The sequence below is a fragment of the Leucopleurus acutus genome, assembly GCF_964270905.1.
Source record: "Leucopleurus acutus genome assembly, chromosome: 18".
NCBI classification, from domain to species: Eukaryota; Metazoa; Chordata; class Mammalia; order Artiodactyla; family Delphinidae; genus Leucopleurus; species Leucopleurus acutus.
This window is the reverse complement of record NC_139160.1, coordinates 67,451,471-67,470,260: the sequence shown is the minus strand read 5'-3', so window position 1 is coordinate 67,470,260 and position 18,790 is coordinate 67,451,471. Positions and strand designations below refer to the sequence as shown.

General features: G+C 44.0%; 1 protein-coding gene and 1 pseudogene across 7 annotated transcripts in view; one reads left to right on the top strand and one right to left on the bottom strand.

The window, feature by feature from the left end:
- The window catches only part of LOC309974611 (protein enabled homolog), a 39,592-nt pseudogene extending 32,660 nt beyond the window's left edge, over nt 1–6,932 (bottom strand). The window contains exon 1 of the transcript in view: nt 6,897–6,932. The product of the transcript in view is annotated as a protein enabled homolog (transcript). The remainder of the gene's footprint in view (nt 1–6,896) is intronic.
- DOCK9 (dedicator of cytokinesis 9) overlaps nt 1–18,790 on the top strand; it is a 378,599-nt gene that overhangs the window by 87,151 nt on the left and 272,658 nt on the right. For 4 of the 6 annotated variants that reach the window (XM_082859680.1, XM_082859677.1, XM_082859674.1 and 1 more), the window contains exon 1: nt 9,325–9,516. The exons of the other annotated variants lie outside the window; for them this stretch is intronic. In XM_082859680.1, coding sequence (XP_082715806.1) covers nt 9,388–9,516 — 129 coding nt within the window. In that variant the 5' untranslated portion in view covers nt 9,325–9,387. Of the gene's footprint in view, nt 1–9,324; nt 9,517–18,790 lie in introns of those variants that run through there. 6 annotated transcript variants of the gene reach the window in all.

Here is an 18,790-nt window from a genome sequence, read left to right as displayed (position 1 = left end):
AAAGGGTATTGAATGATATCCTTTTAAGTGTTCTTTTATGGCTTAAAAAATTCCATTTTGTTGACATCCTATTTCAGAGTATATTGAGACATTTTATAATCTTTTTAAGAAATAGAGTTTAGAATATTTTCAACTCTTTGTTAACACTTGACTCTTATCTAGAGAGTTTTAAAGTATAATCTGAATGTGAAGCCTCAGAAAAAAAGGTATTCAATAATTTTGGGGAAATATTATTTTTATGAAAAGTCCTGAATGGCCCATGTCTTTATATATTTTGAGGCAGATACTGTTAGGTGCATACAAGTTTAGAATTATTATATCCTCCTGGGGAATTGAAGTTTTGAACTTTTCTCTTTGTTATTCTTTAGTAAATCTCTTTGACTCTGTAATGATTTTTGCCCTAAATCTCTTTACTTTGATCATAATATAGCTATGCTAAACTTTATTTTGGTTAGTATTTGCCTAGTATAATTTTTTTTTAGCCTTCTATATGCCACCTTTCTTTTTCTTTCTGATTTAGGTGTATCTCTTATAAACAGCATATATATGGTTTTTGCTTCTTAATTCATGTTGTCAATCTTGGTCTTTTACTGGGAGTATAAGTCCATTTATAATTATTGTTGTTACTAATATATTGGGATTTCTTTTTACCAGCTTATTTTATTTTTTCCATTTGTTGCACTTTTCCTATATTTTTATTCCCTCTCTTTTCTTACTTCCTTTTCTACTGAATCTTTTTTTGCATTTTTACTTTTTCACTTTACTAGTTTGGAAGAGAAACACTCTATTTATATACTATGAACATTCTAGACAGTTACATTTAACAAATTCTAAAACTAATCAGTATTTTCCTCGTGAACAATATAAGAACCTGCACATACCATCCTGTCAAATACCATCCTGCTTTATATATAGTTGTTTGATATTTGAGGTTGATTTAAGCTCCACAAATTAGGCATCACTATTTTTTTCTGATATAGTATTTATTTAGATATGCTCACATGTTTATTAGTTTATTTGTTCACCATCCTTTCTTCTATCTCAGATCTCTCATTTGGAGTAAATTTCTTCTTGCCCAAAATAAATCCTCTTTTTCTTGTATTGAAATGTAATTCACATACCATAATATTCACCCTTTAAAGTGTACCATTCAGTGGTTTTAGTATATTCACAAAGTTGTGCAACCATCACCACTATCTAATTCCAGAACATTTTTTTTGTACCAATAAGAAGCCCCATGCCCAACAGCAGTTACTTGCAGTTACTTCCTCATGTTCCCTTCCCCCAGCTTCTGGCAACCACAAGTCCTTATTCTGGACATTTCATATAAATAGGATCATGCAATATTTGACCTTTTGTGTTGGCTGCTTTCACTTAGCATAATGTTTTTAAGGTTCATAGCTGTTGTGGCATAAATCAGCTCTACCTCCCTTTTTATAACTGAATAATATTCCATCATGTGGATATACCACATTTTGTTTATCCATTCATCAATTGAGGGACATTTGGGTTGTTTCCACTTTTTGGCTATCATGAATAATGCTGCTATAAACGTTTATGTATGAGTTTTTATGTGGATATATGTTTTTAACTCTTTTTGGTATATACCCAGGAGTGGAATTCCTGGGTCATATGGTAATTCTGTGTTTAACTTCTAGAGGAAGTGCCAAACTTTTTAAAAGTTTTGTAATTCTATCAGTAATATATGAGGATCCTAATTTCTCCACATCCTGCCGACATTTGTTATTGTCTGTATTTTTTTTTTTTTTTTTTTTTTTTTGCGGTACGCGGGCGTCTCACTGCCGCGGCCCCTCCCGTTGCGGAGCACAGGCTCCGGACGCGCAGGCCCAGCGGCCATGACCCACGGGCCCAGCTGCTCCGAGGCATGTGGGATCCTCCCAGACCGGGGCACGAACCCATGTCCCCTGCATCAGCAGGCGGACTCAACCACTGCGCCACCAGGGAAGCCCTATTGTATTTTTGACTGTAGTCATCCTAGTGGATGTGAAGTGGTACCTCCCTGTGGTTTTTTTTTTTTTTTTTTTTTTTTTTTTTTTTGCGGTTCGTGGGCCTCTCACTGTTGTGGCCTCTCCCATTGCGGAGCACAGGCTCCGGACGCGCAGGCTCAGCGGCCATGGCTCACGGGCCCAGCTGCTCCGCGGCATATGGGATCTTCCCAGACCGGGGCACAAACCCGTGTCCCCTGCATCGTCAGGCAGACTCTCAACCACTGCGCCACCAGGGAAGCCCGCTCCCTGTGGTTTTGATTTGCAATTTCCTAGTGACTAATGATGCTGAACATCTTTTCATGTGCTTATTGACCATTTGTATATCTTTGAAGAAGTGTCTATTCAGATCATTTGTCCATTTTTAAATTAGGTTGTCTTTTCATTGTTGAGATGTGTTTTTTAAATTTTTAAAAACTTTTATTTATTTTAAAATTTATTTATTTATTTTTGGCCATGCCACACAGCTTGGCTTGCGGGATCTTAGTTCCCTGACCAGGGATTGAACCCCAGGGAACCGCAGTGAAAGCGCCAAGTTCTAACCACTGACTGCCAGGAAATTACCTATAAGTGTTTCTTTAAAAAATTTTATTTATTTATTTATTTTTGGCTGTGTTAGGTCGTCGTTGCTGTGCGTGGGCTTTCTCTAGTTGCGGCTCTAGGTGCGTGGGCTTCAGTAGTTGTGGCTCGCGGGCTCTAGAGTGCAGGCTCAGTAGTTGTGGTGCACGGGCTTAGTTGCTCCACGGCATGTGGAATCTTCCCGGACCAGGGCTCAAACCCGTGTCCCTTGCATTGGCAGGCGGATTCTTAACCACTGTGCCACCAGGGAAGCCCTATAAGTGTTTTTCTTTAAAACGTATATATTCTGAATACTAGACTGTAGTATCAGGACGGTGTGGTATTGGCAAAAGAACAAAGAGATCAGTGGAACAGAACAGAGCCCAGAAATTGACTCCCATAATTATAGTCAGCTGATCTTTGACAAAGGAGCAAAGGCAATACAATCGAGCAGATTATCTGGAGCCAATATGAACCAGTAGCACCCCACTCTCATGTGTGTATCTATCTACTCTCATCTACTTATCAATCATCTATCTAATCTATCTGTATTAAAACCCATGAGTTCACACTATACCTCCAAATCCAACCCAATACCACAGGGTTTATTCTAAAACCCCCCTTTATATATTTGTAATTCCCTTCTCTGACAGTGAAAAACCTGGTTTTCATTATCAAGAATATATTACTTATTTGTTCAATGCTGGAATACACAGAAAGTCATCTCAGAATTGCTGACTGATACATCTTAAAAAAAAAAAGCCTACTTGTTCACATCTCTCTTTTTTTTTTTTAAGAGTTCTTTTTGTCTTTAACCTAATGGTATATATTCCAAACACTGTGTTCAAAGGGTACTGGGTTTAGTTCATTTTATTTCCCCCCTTCAGTGTGGTTATATTATTCATTTGAAATAGAGTTCTGTCCATTGGTTTCTGTTTGTATTCCCTTTTAGGGTTTGTCTCCATTCTTGTTGATTTTATTTCTTTTCTCTTTGTCGAGATTTTAAAAAATATGTGAAACATTAACATAAAAAGTCAGAATTGTACAAAAAAGTATATTCAGAGAAGTGTCCCTGACTCCATGTTTCCCCATTTCTTCTCTCCTTCTTACCTTATTCCCACTGACCCCTTGAAGGTAACCAAACTTACAAATCTCTGTTTTATCCTTCTTATGTTTGTTTTTGAACAAGCACACAGATACTAGTATATTCTCTTATTTTCCCTTATTTCTTACACAAAGGCAGCATACTTTAGATACTCTTTTTGTTTTATTTAAACAATATATCCTGAAAATTATTTCACATTACACACAGATCACAGATGTTGATCGACATCTTTCTCATTCATTTTTACAGTTGAATAATATCCCATTGTGTGTATGCACCATATTTTACCAGTCTCCAATATTGACATTTTCCAAAATTTTACTATTACAAGTAATGCTGCAATGAATACCCTTGGGTGTAGTATTTTATTATCATTTGCGGTGTATTTTCAGAGTAAATTCCTAGTAGTGGGACTGCTGGTTCAAAAGGTAAATGCATATATAGTTTCGTTAGATATTGCCAAATTCCTTTCCATAATGGTTATATCACTTTGTACTTCTATCAGCCATGTGTGTGAGTGCCTATTTCTCCACAGCCTTTCCAATAGTGTTATGCTTTGTAATTTTTCCCAGTCTGATTGATGAGAAATTGTATATCAGTGTAGTTTTAATTTGCACTTACTTTATTATAAATGAGGCCAAACATCTTTTCATATGTTTACTGATCATTTTATGTCTTTTCTGTGAATTGTTTGGTCACGAATTTTGTCCATTTTCCTATTGGGTGTTTGGTCTTCTTTCCCCTTAAAATTTAAAAGTGGAGAATTTTTAAGGGCCTGCAGTTTGCCCAACTGCTGGGAATGAAAGTTTAAGTGCTTGCTACTCAAAATCTGTGCATCCGCAGCATCTGCTTGGGTAAGGAATTTGACATCAGTGGGGAGCTTGTTAGAACTGTTGACTTTGGGTAACACACTTGATCTTCTGAACCAGAATCTGCACTTTAACAAGATCCCCAGGTGATTTTTATGCATACTAAAGTTTGAGAAGCCCTGGTCTCAATGATCTCTTAAAGACCTCATATTTCATCTCCACTAGGAATCTCTCCCGAAAAGATAAAAGTGAAAGGGGATTATATTCCTCCAGTACCATTAACCCTAAGTGGTATCTGTAAACTTACTAGATTTGTTAGATTAATTGCGTACCTTTCCCCCAGATGCTCTTCCTTGAAGGGCTATGTCTTCTATTTATATTACCTAGTGGAATTTTAAAATGCTGTTTTTTCTAAAATTAATCAACCAGTGTTTTTAGAAAACAAGCATTATGAGAAATATTTAGACAATGAAGCACAGTATGATAGTTCTTAAAAAAAATTAAACATAAAATTATTATGTGATCCAGCAACTCCACTTCTACGTATATACCCAAAACAACTGAAAGCAGAGACTGAACAGATATTTGTACACCCATGTACACAGCAGCATTATTTACAATAGCCAAGAGGTGGGAACAACCCAAGTGTCCATTGATGGATGAACTGATAAAAAAAAACAAGTGATACAGACACACACACACACACACACACACACACACAATGGAATACTGTTCAGCCTTAAAAAAGGAGAAAATTCTGACACATGCTAGGTGAAATAAGCTAGACACAAAAGGACAGATATTGTATGATTCCACTTATATGAGGTACTTAGAGTAGTCAAATTCAAAGAGACAGAAAATAGAATGGTGGTTGCCAGGTACTGAGGGTAGGGGGAAGGAATAGGTACAGAGTTTCAGTTTAGGATGATGAGAAGGTCCTGGAGATGGATGGTGGTGATGGTTACACAACAATGTGAATATACTTAATGCCACTGAGCTGTACACTTAAAAATAGTTAAAATAGTAAACTTTACATTATGTATAGTTTACGAAAATAAAAAACCCCAAATCTTTTCACCATTAGATTGTAAGAAACTTCAGAATTTTATTGTTATAAAATTTGACGCCTAGTAAGGCCTTGTATACAAAAGGATTCAACATATTTTTTAAAATAAAATAAAGGGTTCAGCTTTCATAGGAAAAAAAATGAAGTACAAAACTAAAAGATGCTTATTTTAAAAAAATTCAATCAATGCAAAAATAAAGAATGAAAGCTCCCTTTGCCCTTCCCTGGATGCTAACACAGGACTGACTGCTCTTTACAGGTTACTTTTTATTTAGGCTAAAAACAGATGTGCTCTTTCAGGATACACCTGTAAGAGATTTTAAACTAATTAGGTATTATTAAGACACATACAAATCCTAAAGCAAACCTAACAAGGAAATGATGCAGTTAAGAGGTTATCATTAAAACATAGATAATGCTTGAATTATAAATATTTGGGTGTTGTACAGTCATTTATATGCAAATTTTCAAAACTGGCTGCAGTTATATTTCATCTCCACTACCTACTAGTATCATCCTTGGCAAAAAGGAAAGCTTTCTTCCTACAGTTTTGGTAAAACAAAAACGGGGTTACTCCCTCAAGCTACAGTAGATGGGTTTATCTTCCACCACACTTTAAACACCATCCTCCCCATTCCATGCAGCATCCTCACCTGGAGCTGATGCTCCTCCTTCTATAAAGGTGTGACAGCCTCTCTCCAGGAGTTGATGCAGTAAGAACTCACAATTATAGGTTCACACTGGCGGGGATAAAAAAACAAAACAAAACAAAACAAACAAACAAAAAACCAGACTTTGGTAAGTGTATTACTTTCTGAGGACTGCTGTACCACAAACTGGGTCTCTTAGAACAAGAAATTTATTCTCTAACAGTTCTGGAGGCTAGAAATCCAAAATTAAGACATCAGCAGGGCAATGCTCTCTCCAAAGGCTCAAAGGAAGAATCCTGTTTCATCCAGCTTCTGGTGGGTGCCAGAAATCCTTGGTGTTCCTTAGCTTGTAGATGCATCATTCCAGTCTCTGCCTTTGTCATCACAGAGCCTTCTCTCTGTGTCTGTCTCTTCTCTTCTTATAAGGACACCAGTTATACTGGTCCAATATGACCTCATTGTAACTTGGTAACATCTGCAAAGACCCTATTTTCAAATAAGGTCACATTCATGGGTACTGAAGTTAGAACTTCAGTATGTCTTTTGGGGGGACACAATTCAACCCAAAAGTGTAAGGACCAAATTTCTGCTCAAAGTTAAACCTAAGAAATGTCCCATTTGTTAACTCCACCGTGAAGAAGAGGCTCTGCTCTGAGTTGCTGGGAAAATCAGTCTTCCTGGGCTTAGTTCTCATTTCCATACCTCCTTCTCTGTCAGAACTTGTCCTTGTTTAGGCATTGTCAGTGACTACTGTCAGCACCACGCATCATCCCCTGCTTCCTAAATGAAAATCTGCCAATTCTAGAATATAATGAGTCAGTAAGCAAGCACAGAATTTAGGAGTAGTAGAAATGGGTAAACTCTTCACTTTCCAGATATACGTGCTGTTTTCTGTGTTCATATATTTCTTAAACAAAACAAAGCAAAAAAAGGAAATGAAGGGAAAAAAAAAACCCACACTGTGTGCTTCTGTTGTTTTTAATAATAAAAAAAAATCTACTTGCAGTATATGGAAGTAGATGTGGTTTAGAGAGTCAAGGTAACACAGTGGGGTAAAGATTTATGCTATCTGGAACTTCAGGAGTCAGAAGCTCAAAGGTTAAAAATTTAGGATTCTCAGACTAGCACCTAACAGTTCAGGTAAGAACCGAACTGACATATCCCATGGAGCCCAGAGGTGTATATATGAGATGGGCATGGTCATATCAAGCAGCACAAGCTCCCCATGAAAGCAGCGCCTTCTGCCTGTTGGGGTCACCCAGCCCTACTCCTGGAACAGAAGCAGCCTGGTTCACATCTAGGCCACTCCCTCATTTCGCAGTAAAGGAAATGGGTTAGTAATTATTTTTATAATCACACATGATTGTTTTGTTTACCTTCCAGCCTGTCAGGCTCACTTAGTGCTACATCCTGCATCCCAGAGCACTGGGAAAACAATCCAATCCAGCAAGCATTTATTGAGTACTGACTGCATGCCTAAACTCCAGGCTTATTATGGGCCAGACCTGCCCATTAAGTCCTGAACGGTGGTGTTTTGCTTTCTACACTAGATTGGTAGTTTTCCCACTTTAAGATTCCGGTATTTGACTTTCTGGCAGAGTGGGACGCCACGGGCGGCCTCCTTCGGAGCTGACGTCTGCTAGGAGGCCTCAGTGCACTTAGGTAGCACAGGCACGGGAGATTCCCCTGAAGGCGGGGTCCACAGTGCCCCCGCGCGCGCAGGTAAGGAGCTGTCTATCAGCAGGCGGTGGGCGTGGCCTGTGCACACCGACCAATCGGCAGACCCACCCTTAAGGCAGTTTCCCCGCCCAAACCACGGAGCATGCGCTACGGGCGCTACGCAAATTCCTCTCTCTCCGCGCGCCCTCTCCGCGGCGAGGTCAGAGTTAGGCTGCCCCGAGTTTCCTCAGAAAAGAGGAGAAAAGGAGAGGTGGGGCCCGTTAGGGATGGGGAAGGCGGAAAGGCGGTATGAGGAAGAAGTTCCTCAGAGTCGTGGCTGTCGCTAGCAGCCGCCAACTCCCGGGTCATGTTGGGCCCGCAGGCCGGCGCTTCTGGGTTTCCCGGGCTCCGCGCCCAGCGGTCCCGCCCGGCCGCGGAGGCGCGGCAGATGGGCACGTCGTGTCCCCTTAGCCCCTTGCAGGTTATTGTCCTCAGTTTACAGAGGAGCTGGGCCAGGCTCAGAAGTTTTGATGGTGACTCAGCAGCTCGTCCTTGCGGGCCAGGGTCTGCGTGACTCATCCCGGACCCTCCCTTCGGCTCCAGAGGCTTCCACCGTTCGCGCGACGCCTCTGGGGGCGGAATAGTGCTTTGAGGCGGAGAAGCGCCGCCACGAGTGCGCGCGGTGCTCCACGCCGGGTCCCGGGCAGGGGCGCTCCGTCCCGCTCTCCATGGCCCGGGCTTCCGAACGGCTCTGTGCTCTTCGAGTGCCACCTTCCTGAAACCTCCGTCCCTTCAGCAGCCCCAGGGGGGGTGGGCGTGGTGCCACCGAACCCCGACCCTGCCAGTGACCGCGGAGTCCCCAAGATGCTGGGGCTCCTCAGGCAAGGAACCCACGGTCCCAGTGTATAGGCACCGGCTCCGAGGACTTGGAGACCCGGGAGGGCGCCGGGTCGCGCGCCCTCCCGGCGGCTTGCGCGGCCCTCGCCTCGGGTCTTCGGACGTGCGGCCTGGGGAGCAGTCGGACCAGGGAGGAGGCGACCCCTACCTGCCCCGCCAGGGGTCCGGGGCAGCGCGCTGCCAGCCTCCCGCTGCCCGCCTCCCGCGCCGTAAGGCACCAGCCGCCCGACCTGCAGGGCCCGCTGTCCTGCCGCGCTGGCCCCTCCTCCGCCCGCCCCGCCCCGCGCCGCGCCGGACACCCCGCCCCGAGGAGGCGGCCCGGCGAGCGGGCGCCGAGGGAGGCTGGTGGCATGGGGGAGCAGCCGTCGCGGCCACAAGCACGGTTGCCCCTAGCGAGCCCCGGCGCCGCTCGGAGCGCGGGGGACCGCGGGAGCCTAGGGGGGTGGCTCGGGGCGTGACACCGAGCGGAGGGCGTGGCTCGGGCTGCGCCGCCCGGACGCGCGGCGAGCGGCGGGGGGAGCAGGCGGCGGCGCCGGGGGCCGAGGGCGGGCCGGGCCGAGCGCCGAGGGCGCACCTGGCGGCGGCGCGGCCCGGCCGGACTGCCGGAGCAGGCTCGGCGGCGGCGCTGGTGGCGAGGATGTCGCAGCCGCCGCTGCTCCCCTCCTCGGCGGAGACTCGGAAGTTCACCCGGGCGTTGAGTAAGCCGGGCACGGCGGCCGAGCTGCGGCAGAGCGTGTCGGAGGTGGTGCGCGGCTCGGTGCTCCTGGTGAGTGCGGGACCACGGAGGGAGGGAGGGAGGGAGGAAGGCGGGCAGGAGGGCGGGCGGCCACCTCCTTCACGCTCCTCTAAGTCGGCGGGGCGGAGGCGGAGCCGCCGACCCTACTGGGTCTGCAGGATTAAGAGGTGGTGAAGGAGGGGGGTGTTGGACAGGGGAGAAGGGAAGGTCCTGGAGGGGCAGCAGCTCCCAGACCCCCACCCTGCGTCTAGGGGGTCCTCTCCCCACTGCTGCTCCTTCCCTCCGGGGAAATTCCCTGGGAGTGAGGTCGCCATCTCCCTCCTACCCCCTCCCCCTCAACTTTACGTTCCTCTGCCGACTGAGAAATTACTGTCTCCTTTCCCCCTCCCTCCCTCTCACATCCCCCTTCTCCTCCCTTATTCTGGAGGGGCTTGGCACCTGTGGCCTGGAGGGGCGCAGGGGAGTGGAGGTGGGGGCTTCCTTTTCCAGTCCGCAGCCCAGAGTGGGATATGGCCCTGCGGACCCTTTGGGTGGGCTGAGCTCCAGAAGGGAAGGGGTTCTGTATTCTCTCCTCCACTCCCTCCCCCTGGCCGCCTCTTATCAAGGGTTAAGGGTCTTGATAGGAATCCCCCGTGACTTCAGCTTGGGTGCAAATTACTACGAAGTTTGGGGATTTGGAGCAAGCAGACCGGTGATTAATCTGGTCGTAGCAGAAAATCTTTTGAGAATAGGCCTCTGGGTGTGAGGAAGATGAAGTTTTAAATCAACTTTTCCACTGCCAGGGCTGGTCCTGCTGTACTTGGAAACACAGTATACCCCATCACTTGGAAGGTGCGGAAGAGCAGCAGCGTGCTCTCCTGGGTAGCTGGAAACTTTTAGCAGCTCCTTGCGTTGGCGCTGCCATTTGTTTTCTTGAAAGGGGCTTGTTTGTGGGTGGGTGACTTGTGTTTGTTGGAACGATCCAAGAAGAAGGGCCTTGGAAGTGATTCTCTGGGCTTTGTGGGGCTGTGTGTGGGTTATTGTTGGGGTGGAGTGCTGGGTCCCTTAACACAGGGCCCGGCTCATCTTTTCGGTGGCAGATAGATTCCCTCTCTGGTCAGACGTGGAAGGACATGAATGATGGTTGTGGAGATTGGAGACGAAGCCTCACTGATTTCCACAGCTAGCCTGTTCAGTTTGATTTTTCTCACAATTGCTCTGACAGCTCCCTCTAGATTCTTCAGACTCCAGTTGGTTCAGTAATAAGGGATTTTATTTTTCTCTTTTTGCTGAAGTTGATCATTTGACGGTAAGGAGTAGAGCAGGAGTTGAGAGTAGACCAAAGCCTGGGATCTCTTCCATAACTTCAGTTGCTTTGGCCTCAGTAGTATATCCTGTATCTTCCTGACTTTGCCAATGTGTGTATGTTAAGGAGAAAGCCCGCAGACATCTGTGGCTTTTTTTTTTGTTCTGGAAGGAAACTTAGTTCTTTTAACTGGGGGCACTGTCCTCATTGGAGATTTGAGGCAAAAGAAGAGTAAATAAAATCATGATTTCCAAAGTGCGGACAGACCCGGACTGAAGAGGAGGTACTAGTTTGATAAGCCATTAGATTGAGCACAACACTGCCCATTACTCACACGCAGCAGTCCTTGAATTCAACAGCCCTTCCCGTTGGAGGCTGGCCTACTGGTAGTGACCTAGTAGTGTCCATTCCCATGCGTGACATACTGCTGCTGTGCTCTACCTCATGACACTTTAATAGTCCATCTGTTTTCCCTATTCACCCTTAAGCATGAACAGCCAGACGTTTGGCTGGTGTCTCAACCCTTAGTGTTGTCTGTCTGTGATCACTTGTCTGATGAAACTTGTGATGAAGCAAACACAAAATGCTGGAAAGTAGGTGGGCCTCCTTGGGCCTTTGAAAGGCTCCCCCGCTGAATGGGAAATACACTGCAGTGATTCTGCATTGCAGATGGAGGAATTTGCAGTAGCTTACAGATATAAAAACTACCCATCAACCTCACCCCCCTCACCTCCTGCCAGGTACTCTGCCACCGCCTGCTGTTTCTTGCTGCTCCCCAGTGTCTGCCAGGAAGCCACAGCAGGTGCACCTGTCTCGGCTTTGTTCTAGGAGCATCTAAGAAGCTACCCCTGATCCTTGCAGAAGGCAGAGCAGCAGCCAGGCCAGGGTTTGGAATCCCATGGTCCACCGATCCGTGCTTGGATGGAAGTAGTACTCTGCTCTGTTTTTGACAGCTTGGGTCAGCGCTAATACAATGCCTACAGCATAGTAAACACACAGTGAATATCTCTTAACTAGCTGACTAACGTAGCAATTCTGTAGATGGACTAAAAGAAAAACGAACAGGGTATGGCTTTAACTAGCTCTTCTCATGTTTCTAGTATTGATGAGTGGCTTTCAGTGAGATCAGAAACAACAGAATTAAATAGTTCAGTGGGTAATAAAAGCTGCCATTTAAAAAACAAGCTTTAAAGTGTAAAAGTAAGGTGTACTCATAAATTTTTTGTTAGGTTCATTTTTCATAAGCTCAGGTGTGTGGGCCTTTAAAAATGATAGTGTAGGGAGGGCTTCCCTGGTGGCGCAGTGGTTAAGAATCTGCATGCCAATACAGTGGACGTGGGTTCGAGCCCTGGTCTGGGAAGATCCCACATGCCACGGAGCAACTAAGCCCGTGTGCCACAACTACTGAGCCTGCGCTCTAGAGCCCGCGAGCCACAACTACTAAGCCTGCATGCCACAACTAATGAAGCCCATACGCCTAGAGCCTGTGCTCCGCAACAAGAGAAGCCACCACAATGAGCAGCCTGCGCACTGCAATGAAGAGTAGCCCCTGCTTGCAGCAACCAGAGAAAGCCTGCGCGCAGCAATGAAGACCCAGCGCAGCCAAAGATGAATAAATAAATTTATAAAAAATGATAGTGTATTTGTTTGAAAACCTTGGAAAAAAATACAAAAAAGCAGAGAGAATAGCATCACGAACCTTCATAATCCATCACCCAGATTCAGTAATTATCAAGATTTTGCTAAACTTGCTTTAACTGTCCCCTTTTCCCCCTCGTTTTTTTGTGTGATTGTGAGTGCCACACCACCCATCATTTCACCCCTATATAGTACCCAGTGTGTATTATTAAAAATAGGGATGTTTTCTTACTACAGTGCCATTATGTTAAAGTTTGCAATAATCTGTTGACATACTATTCAGATTTCCCAGATTGCCTAAGAAACATCTTTTAATGGTAGTTTGTTCTAATCAGGATCCTAACAAGTTTTGCTGGCTTTTTCAAATGTGGTTTACTCTTTCATGAGTCTTAGAATTATTAATGACGGAGTGAACCCTCCCTGGGGTCAGGAGTCCTGGGTTTTAATCCTAGAGCTTTAGTAGTGCAGAGCGTGGGCTCTGAAGCACCTGGGTTGTAATTCCAGCTCTGCCCCTTACCAGCTGTGCAGTCTTAGGCATATAACTTAGCCTTGGTGTGCCTCGGTTTCCTCATCTGTAGAGTAGAGATAGTAATCATACTTACTTTATATGGTTGTTGGGAGGATTAAATGAGCAATAGAGGTAAAGCTCTTAGATGGTGCCCAGCTGATATTCTGCCAGCTACTTAAGTCACCCTGGGCTGTCGCTTAACTTCTCTGAGCCTCAGGACTCCTGTTAAATGAGGAGCTGTACTAGATTGTTCTAGAGTCCGTTTCCTTACCAACAGGATTCGATTCTAAGATGCTTTTACAAGAGCAGCAGAGGTACTACTAGTAGTATTCTTAACTGTAGGAAATGTAATTTATGATTTTGGGTAATGAAAGAAGAATCCTCACAACTCCAGAATTAGCTGCCCGTGATTGAGAATAGTCAGGAGGGCAGCACATTCAAAATATATGCAAACTCAGGAGAAAAACTAGAAATAGTTCCCTGATCAGGGTTGAGTTGCGATTGGGCCTTTCAGATGCATTAAAGATAGCATCCTAATGACCTAGATCTAACGGAGTATACCACCCAAGGCCTAAAAATCTTCTTTTTCTGAAAGGTTTGTATAAATATTGGGACAGGGCGCTTTGCATGGGTTTGCTGGCTCGACTGCGCTTGGGTATTGATGCCCAAGTCATCTGGCTGCCGGCTTCCTTGCCGATCTTATCTCAGCGTGCTCAGCTTCAGGCTCTCCTTTGACATCAAGCCCCTGCTGGTGACACCATTGCACAGCCATCGGAGAGCCTGCAGTGTGAAACGAAATGAAACCAAGTCAGGCCGTCACTAAATTTTCCTTTGTGTAACTGGAGGATGATGGACAGAGGTGTGGGATGATAATCTCCCGGAGTGCACGCTTGAGGCCCTTCTCGCCCTCCCAGTTCAGTCAACACGAGATTCCAGTATGATCTGAGGTAACCTGAGACCCGAGGGGTGGTGTTCTTTGAAATCCTCAGGTAACGTAAAACCTCATTTTGGCTGTAATTTTAAATCAGATAGGATAGGAAATCGGTAACTGAACTGGCCTGAGCTTCACCTCACTGTCTTTCTCCACCCTCTGGTAGAGTCTTAACAACAGAAATGTCCCAGAATACAGGAAGCAGGGTGGAGGCCCATCTCCAACTAGATAATCAACAATAGGTTCTATTTCTTTGGTTTCTGATCCATTTGAATATTGGGAGACAGGAGGACATTAGTAATGCCTTGAATTTGAAAAGGGAAGAAGGGAATTGTGAAATCTTCATCCACATTTGATGAGGGCCTGCTCTGTGCTAGGACTTTTTGCTGGGTGCTGAGGACCTGCTGCTGTGTTGGAGCCCTTGCCCTGAAGCGCTTATGGTCTAAACAGGTGGACAGGTCACTGTTCAACAAAAAGATAGCAGTACGCAGGAGCACATATAAAGGTTCAGATGCCTGGTTCAGACAACACATGAAGATGAAATAACAGAGAACTGATATACTTGGGAAAGGGTTTGTGAAGAATTGAACTGGACCTGGAAGATGTAATGATAAGGAAGACGTTTCTCCAGAAAAGAATGAGAGAGATTGAGCACATGCTTAAAATGCCCGGCTAGGCACAGAAGGAGCAGAGCAGCTTGGACAGAGTAAGTTTTAGAAGGAAGGGAGAGAAGCTTTGAGAAATACAGTTGCTAATTTGGGGAACAATTTCAATGACTGGCTGAGAACACATCATAAACGCTTCTTAGAGAGATCTTCCCCTCAGTGTAATCTTGGGGGTAAATAATATGACAGTTTTGTGTCACACAAGCCTAAGGACCCAAAGAGAAGTCTATGACCCAGAACAGAAAACAGGCCTCTGTGTGTGTCAACCTTTAGGGTGCATGTGAGCAGTAGTCAAACATGGTGGGTACACCATTGACTAAATGATATTGCATAAAAAGTATTGGGGTCCCACCTTATACAGTAAGTCCCCTACATACAAACCTTCAAGTTGTGAAGTTTCAAAGATGTGAACATGCCCCTGTATCCCAGCTGTTGTACTGTACTACTGTACTTTTCAAGGTACTGTACTGTAAGATTAAAAATGTTTTCTTTATTTTTTGTGTTTTTTTAACGTATTTTTTGTGTGAAAACTATTATAAACCTGTTACAGTACAGTACTATATAGCCGATTGTGTTAGTTTGGTACCTAAGCTAACTTTGTTGGACTTACGAACAAATTGAACTTAAGAACACACTCTTGGAATGGAGCTCGTTTGTATATAGGGGACTTGTGTCACTGAAATAAGTGATAAATAAATGTAAGAGTCACATGTAAAATAAATCAAAGAAACAGCATAAAACATGGGTGAATAATCATGTAAGGGTGGAGAGGAATTCTTTTTAAAGCATGAAAGTAAAGGAAAATAGTTTGGCCTGGGCTTGGGAGGTGAACCGGGGCCTTGCCATTGATGAGCTGAGGACTTTGATCAAGTTTCTTCACCTAAGCCTCAGTTTGCTCATCTGAGAATTGGGATTGTTAGGTATTCTTATCTTAGGGCATTCTTAAAGTAAAGATTAAACAATTTAATATATGTAAAGATCCTTAATACTAAGTGCTTAACAAAGGTAAGCTTGTATTATGATAATAAAAGATTGCTTGTCTTGACTAAATATATCTGGAGCCAGCATTTATTAAGTACTTACTGTGTCCTAGGATATGTGTTAGGGCTTTACATGGGAGGTCAAGTCACTTCAGGGTCACAAGCCTATAAGTGGGGGATCTGTGTCTTGAACCTGGGCACTGTGGCTTCAGACCATGTGTTCCTACTCACCACTCTGCCTTCTGCCTCCCCATGCAAACTCAAACCTCTGTTCTGTATGTTACAAGTACCATAAATTTAAAAGTCAAATAATAAGCTTAGGAATAGTATTTGTCTTCTCTGTATATCTATATCTCTGTCATAGTGTTAAATTTTAAAAAATATATTGAGAGTTCTTACGAATCAATTAAAGAAAGAAAAATACTCCAGAAGAAAAATGGGCAAGGACATTAATAGGTAATTCCTCAAAGAAAGGAATACAGTTAGCCAATAAAGAACAGAAGAAAAAAATCTTCAGCCTTGCTAACAATTAAAGAAACATTAATTACAGCAAGGTGCCATTTTGCTTGATAAATTTGCAAATTTGCAGAGATAGAAAAGGTTTCGCACGGATGGGGTGAACCAGGCACTTTTGTTTGCAGGGCTTCCTCATCCCACAATTCCAGGGGCCCCATTCGCATGGCATTTTATGAGCATTGTGTCACCTGGGTTTTGTAACATGCATGGTATAACTTTTTGAGCTGGGCTGTATGTATGAAGAACTTTAATGTGCTTCCGTTCTTTGGCTCAGTACTTATGATTATAGGAATTCCCCCTAAGGACTAAACTGAAATGTACATAAAAGACAGTGTCTGAAGTCACAGTGCTGATGGTTCAAGGCAGAAAATGTAAAATACTGACCAACTGCAAACGATCTAAAGGTCTTAACAGTAGTGTAAATGGATTGTGGGGTTGGATTGTTTATGATGCCATTAAGTTTAGTTTTAGAAGAATAATGACTTGAGAAAATTGTTCCATTATAGTGTTGGGAGGCAGTGAGGCCTGCGGTTAAGTTTGGGGGCCTGGATTCTGTTACCACTTTAATACTAACCACTATGTGACCTTGGGTTGTGCCCCTGCAGCCTGGCTTCTGCCTTTAGTGTGGGGTAGCCTCTCCATCCTCACCCCTTCAACTTGTCTTCTGCAGCATTTGTTACCACACAGCACCTCTCTCCCCTTCTCTGGTTCTCCCGCTCCTCTGTTCCCTTGCTTCACTCACCACCCTTCCGAAAGAGTCCCTTCTCCACCTTTGGCTCATAACATTTAATCTCTTCCCTGCACTCTGCAGGGAGCTGCATACCTTCATTGCAATTTCTAAATCATTATCTCAGTTTTGATTTTTTCCCCCCAGCTCAGACCTGCTTTTCTGCTAACTTGCCTGACGTGTACTTGGCTGTCCTACCAGTCCCTTAAGTTTAGCATCTATGAAACATAAACAGTCACTTTTCATCTCAAAGCAGACGTCCTTTTCGCATACTTGTTTTCTGTAGTGAGAGTCATCGTTGCACGGTCACCAACTCTGAAATCTCTAATTCCTCCTTATTTCTCCCTCACGCTGCCTCTCCATTGAGGTTGGCGGGGGACCACGTTGTCCATATTCTGGCACCTGGGTTGATGGGACAGCCAGCGTCTTGAATGTGGTGGGTTCTTTTTTTTTGGCTGCGTTGGGTCTTCGTTGCTGCACGCGGGCTTTCTCTAGTTGCGGTGAGCAGGGGCTACTCTTCGTTGCGGTGCGCGGGCTTCTTATTGCGGTGGCTTGTCTTGCTGCGGAGCATGGGCTCTAGGTGTGTGGGCTTCAGTAGTTGCAGCACGCAGGCTCAACAGTTGCAGCACGCAGGCTCAGTAGTTGTGGCTCGCAGGCTCTAGAGCGCAGGCTCAGTAGTTGTGGCACATGGGCTCTTCCCGGACCAGGGCTCGAACCCGTGTCCCCTGCATTGGCAGGCAGATTCTTAACCACTGCACCACCAGAGAAGCCCCACAATTTACCTATTGATGTGTATGTACATTTGTTTCGCATCTGTTTCCCTCACTGGACTGTTGGTTCACCATGGTTTCCCCAGTACCTGGCACTTAGCAGGGGCTTGATATATATATATATATATATATATATATATATATATATATATATTTAAAAATTTTTATTGAAATATAGTTGATTTACAATGTTGTGTTAGTTTCAGGTGCACAGCAAAGTAATTCAGTTATATACATATATATATTCTTTTTCAGATCCTTCTCCATTATAGGTTATTACAAGATACTAGATTTTTTTTTTGATGAATGAAAGACTCCTGAAGTCTCTACATCTGACACGTTTTATTTTTAAATCTTTTTTGATTCCCCACTGCCCCTAATTTCTCTCCCCTGCACCCATTTCTATTTACTTCATTCTAGCCTATCTCTCTCTGCCAGATTAACTTTCCTAACGCACAGGATCCATTATATCATTAGTTTCTCATTGCAACCTGATAGATTTGATGATGTTCATGTACATAAGAATGCATCACTTTGAGGCTGGCCCTTTGCTTTAGTTTAGAAAAAGCAAGTTGTCAGTAAATCTCTGTGATCTTTGCATAGGTTTTGAGAGCAGCTGCGCATTTTAATACAAGTAATATTCATTTCCTTTTTTAGGACAGTTTTCTTTTCACCAAATCTGTTGAACTCCAACGTGTAAAAGAACACAATGATCTAATTCTTATGTTAGGTATCTAGTAACTCATCTGAGAACAAAACAAAATAAAACAAAAATACAAATAATAAAAACCTGGAAGTGCTTTTCTATCACTTGAAGCATGAGTTTTGCAAATCATTAAGAAGTACTTAGATGGTGAAGTTTTTTCTGTTTCTTTTACATCTCTGTCACTTTTTCTTTTTCTCTGATGGACTCCTTAAATTCTTATCAGCAAATTGTTGGCAAGGAGACTTACTACCTGATCAGAGCTCTGTAATGCCAAATGGTTTGTTGGCATCTCCCTGCCCTCCCCCCCCCCCCCAGCCGCTTTCTTTGAAGTTGGCAGGAATAAATACAATCAAGATAGTGCTTGGGTATGTCTACTTAGGGAGGCTGGCTGGGTCAGTGCATGTGTTGGAGATGTGCCCATTTATTTATTATAGATTAACATTTGTTGAATGTTAGTCTGAAAGTGAATCTGAAAGCAGATGTCATTGAACTGCCCACCATCTCCATTGACCACAAGAAGTTTATTCTCAAACTCTGTGTACTTAGAGATTCACATACTGTATTTTCATACAGAAAAT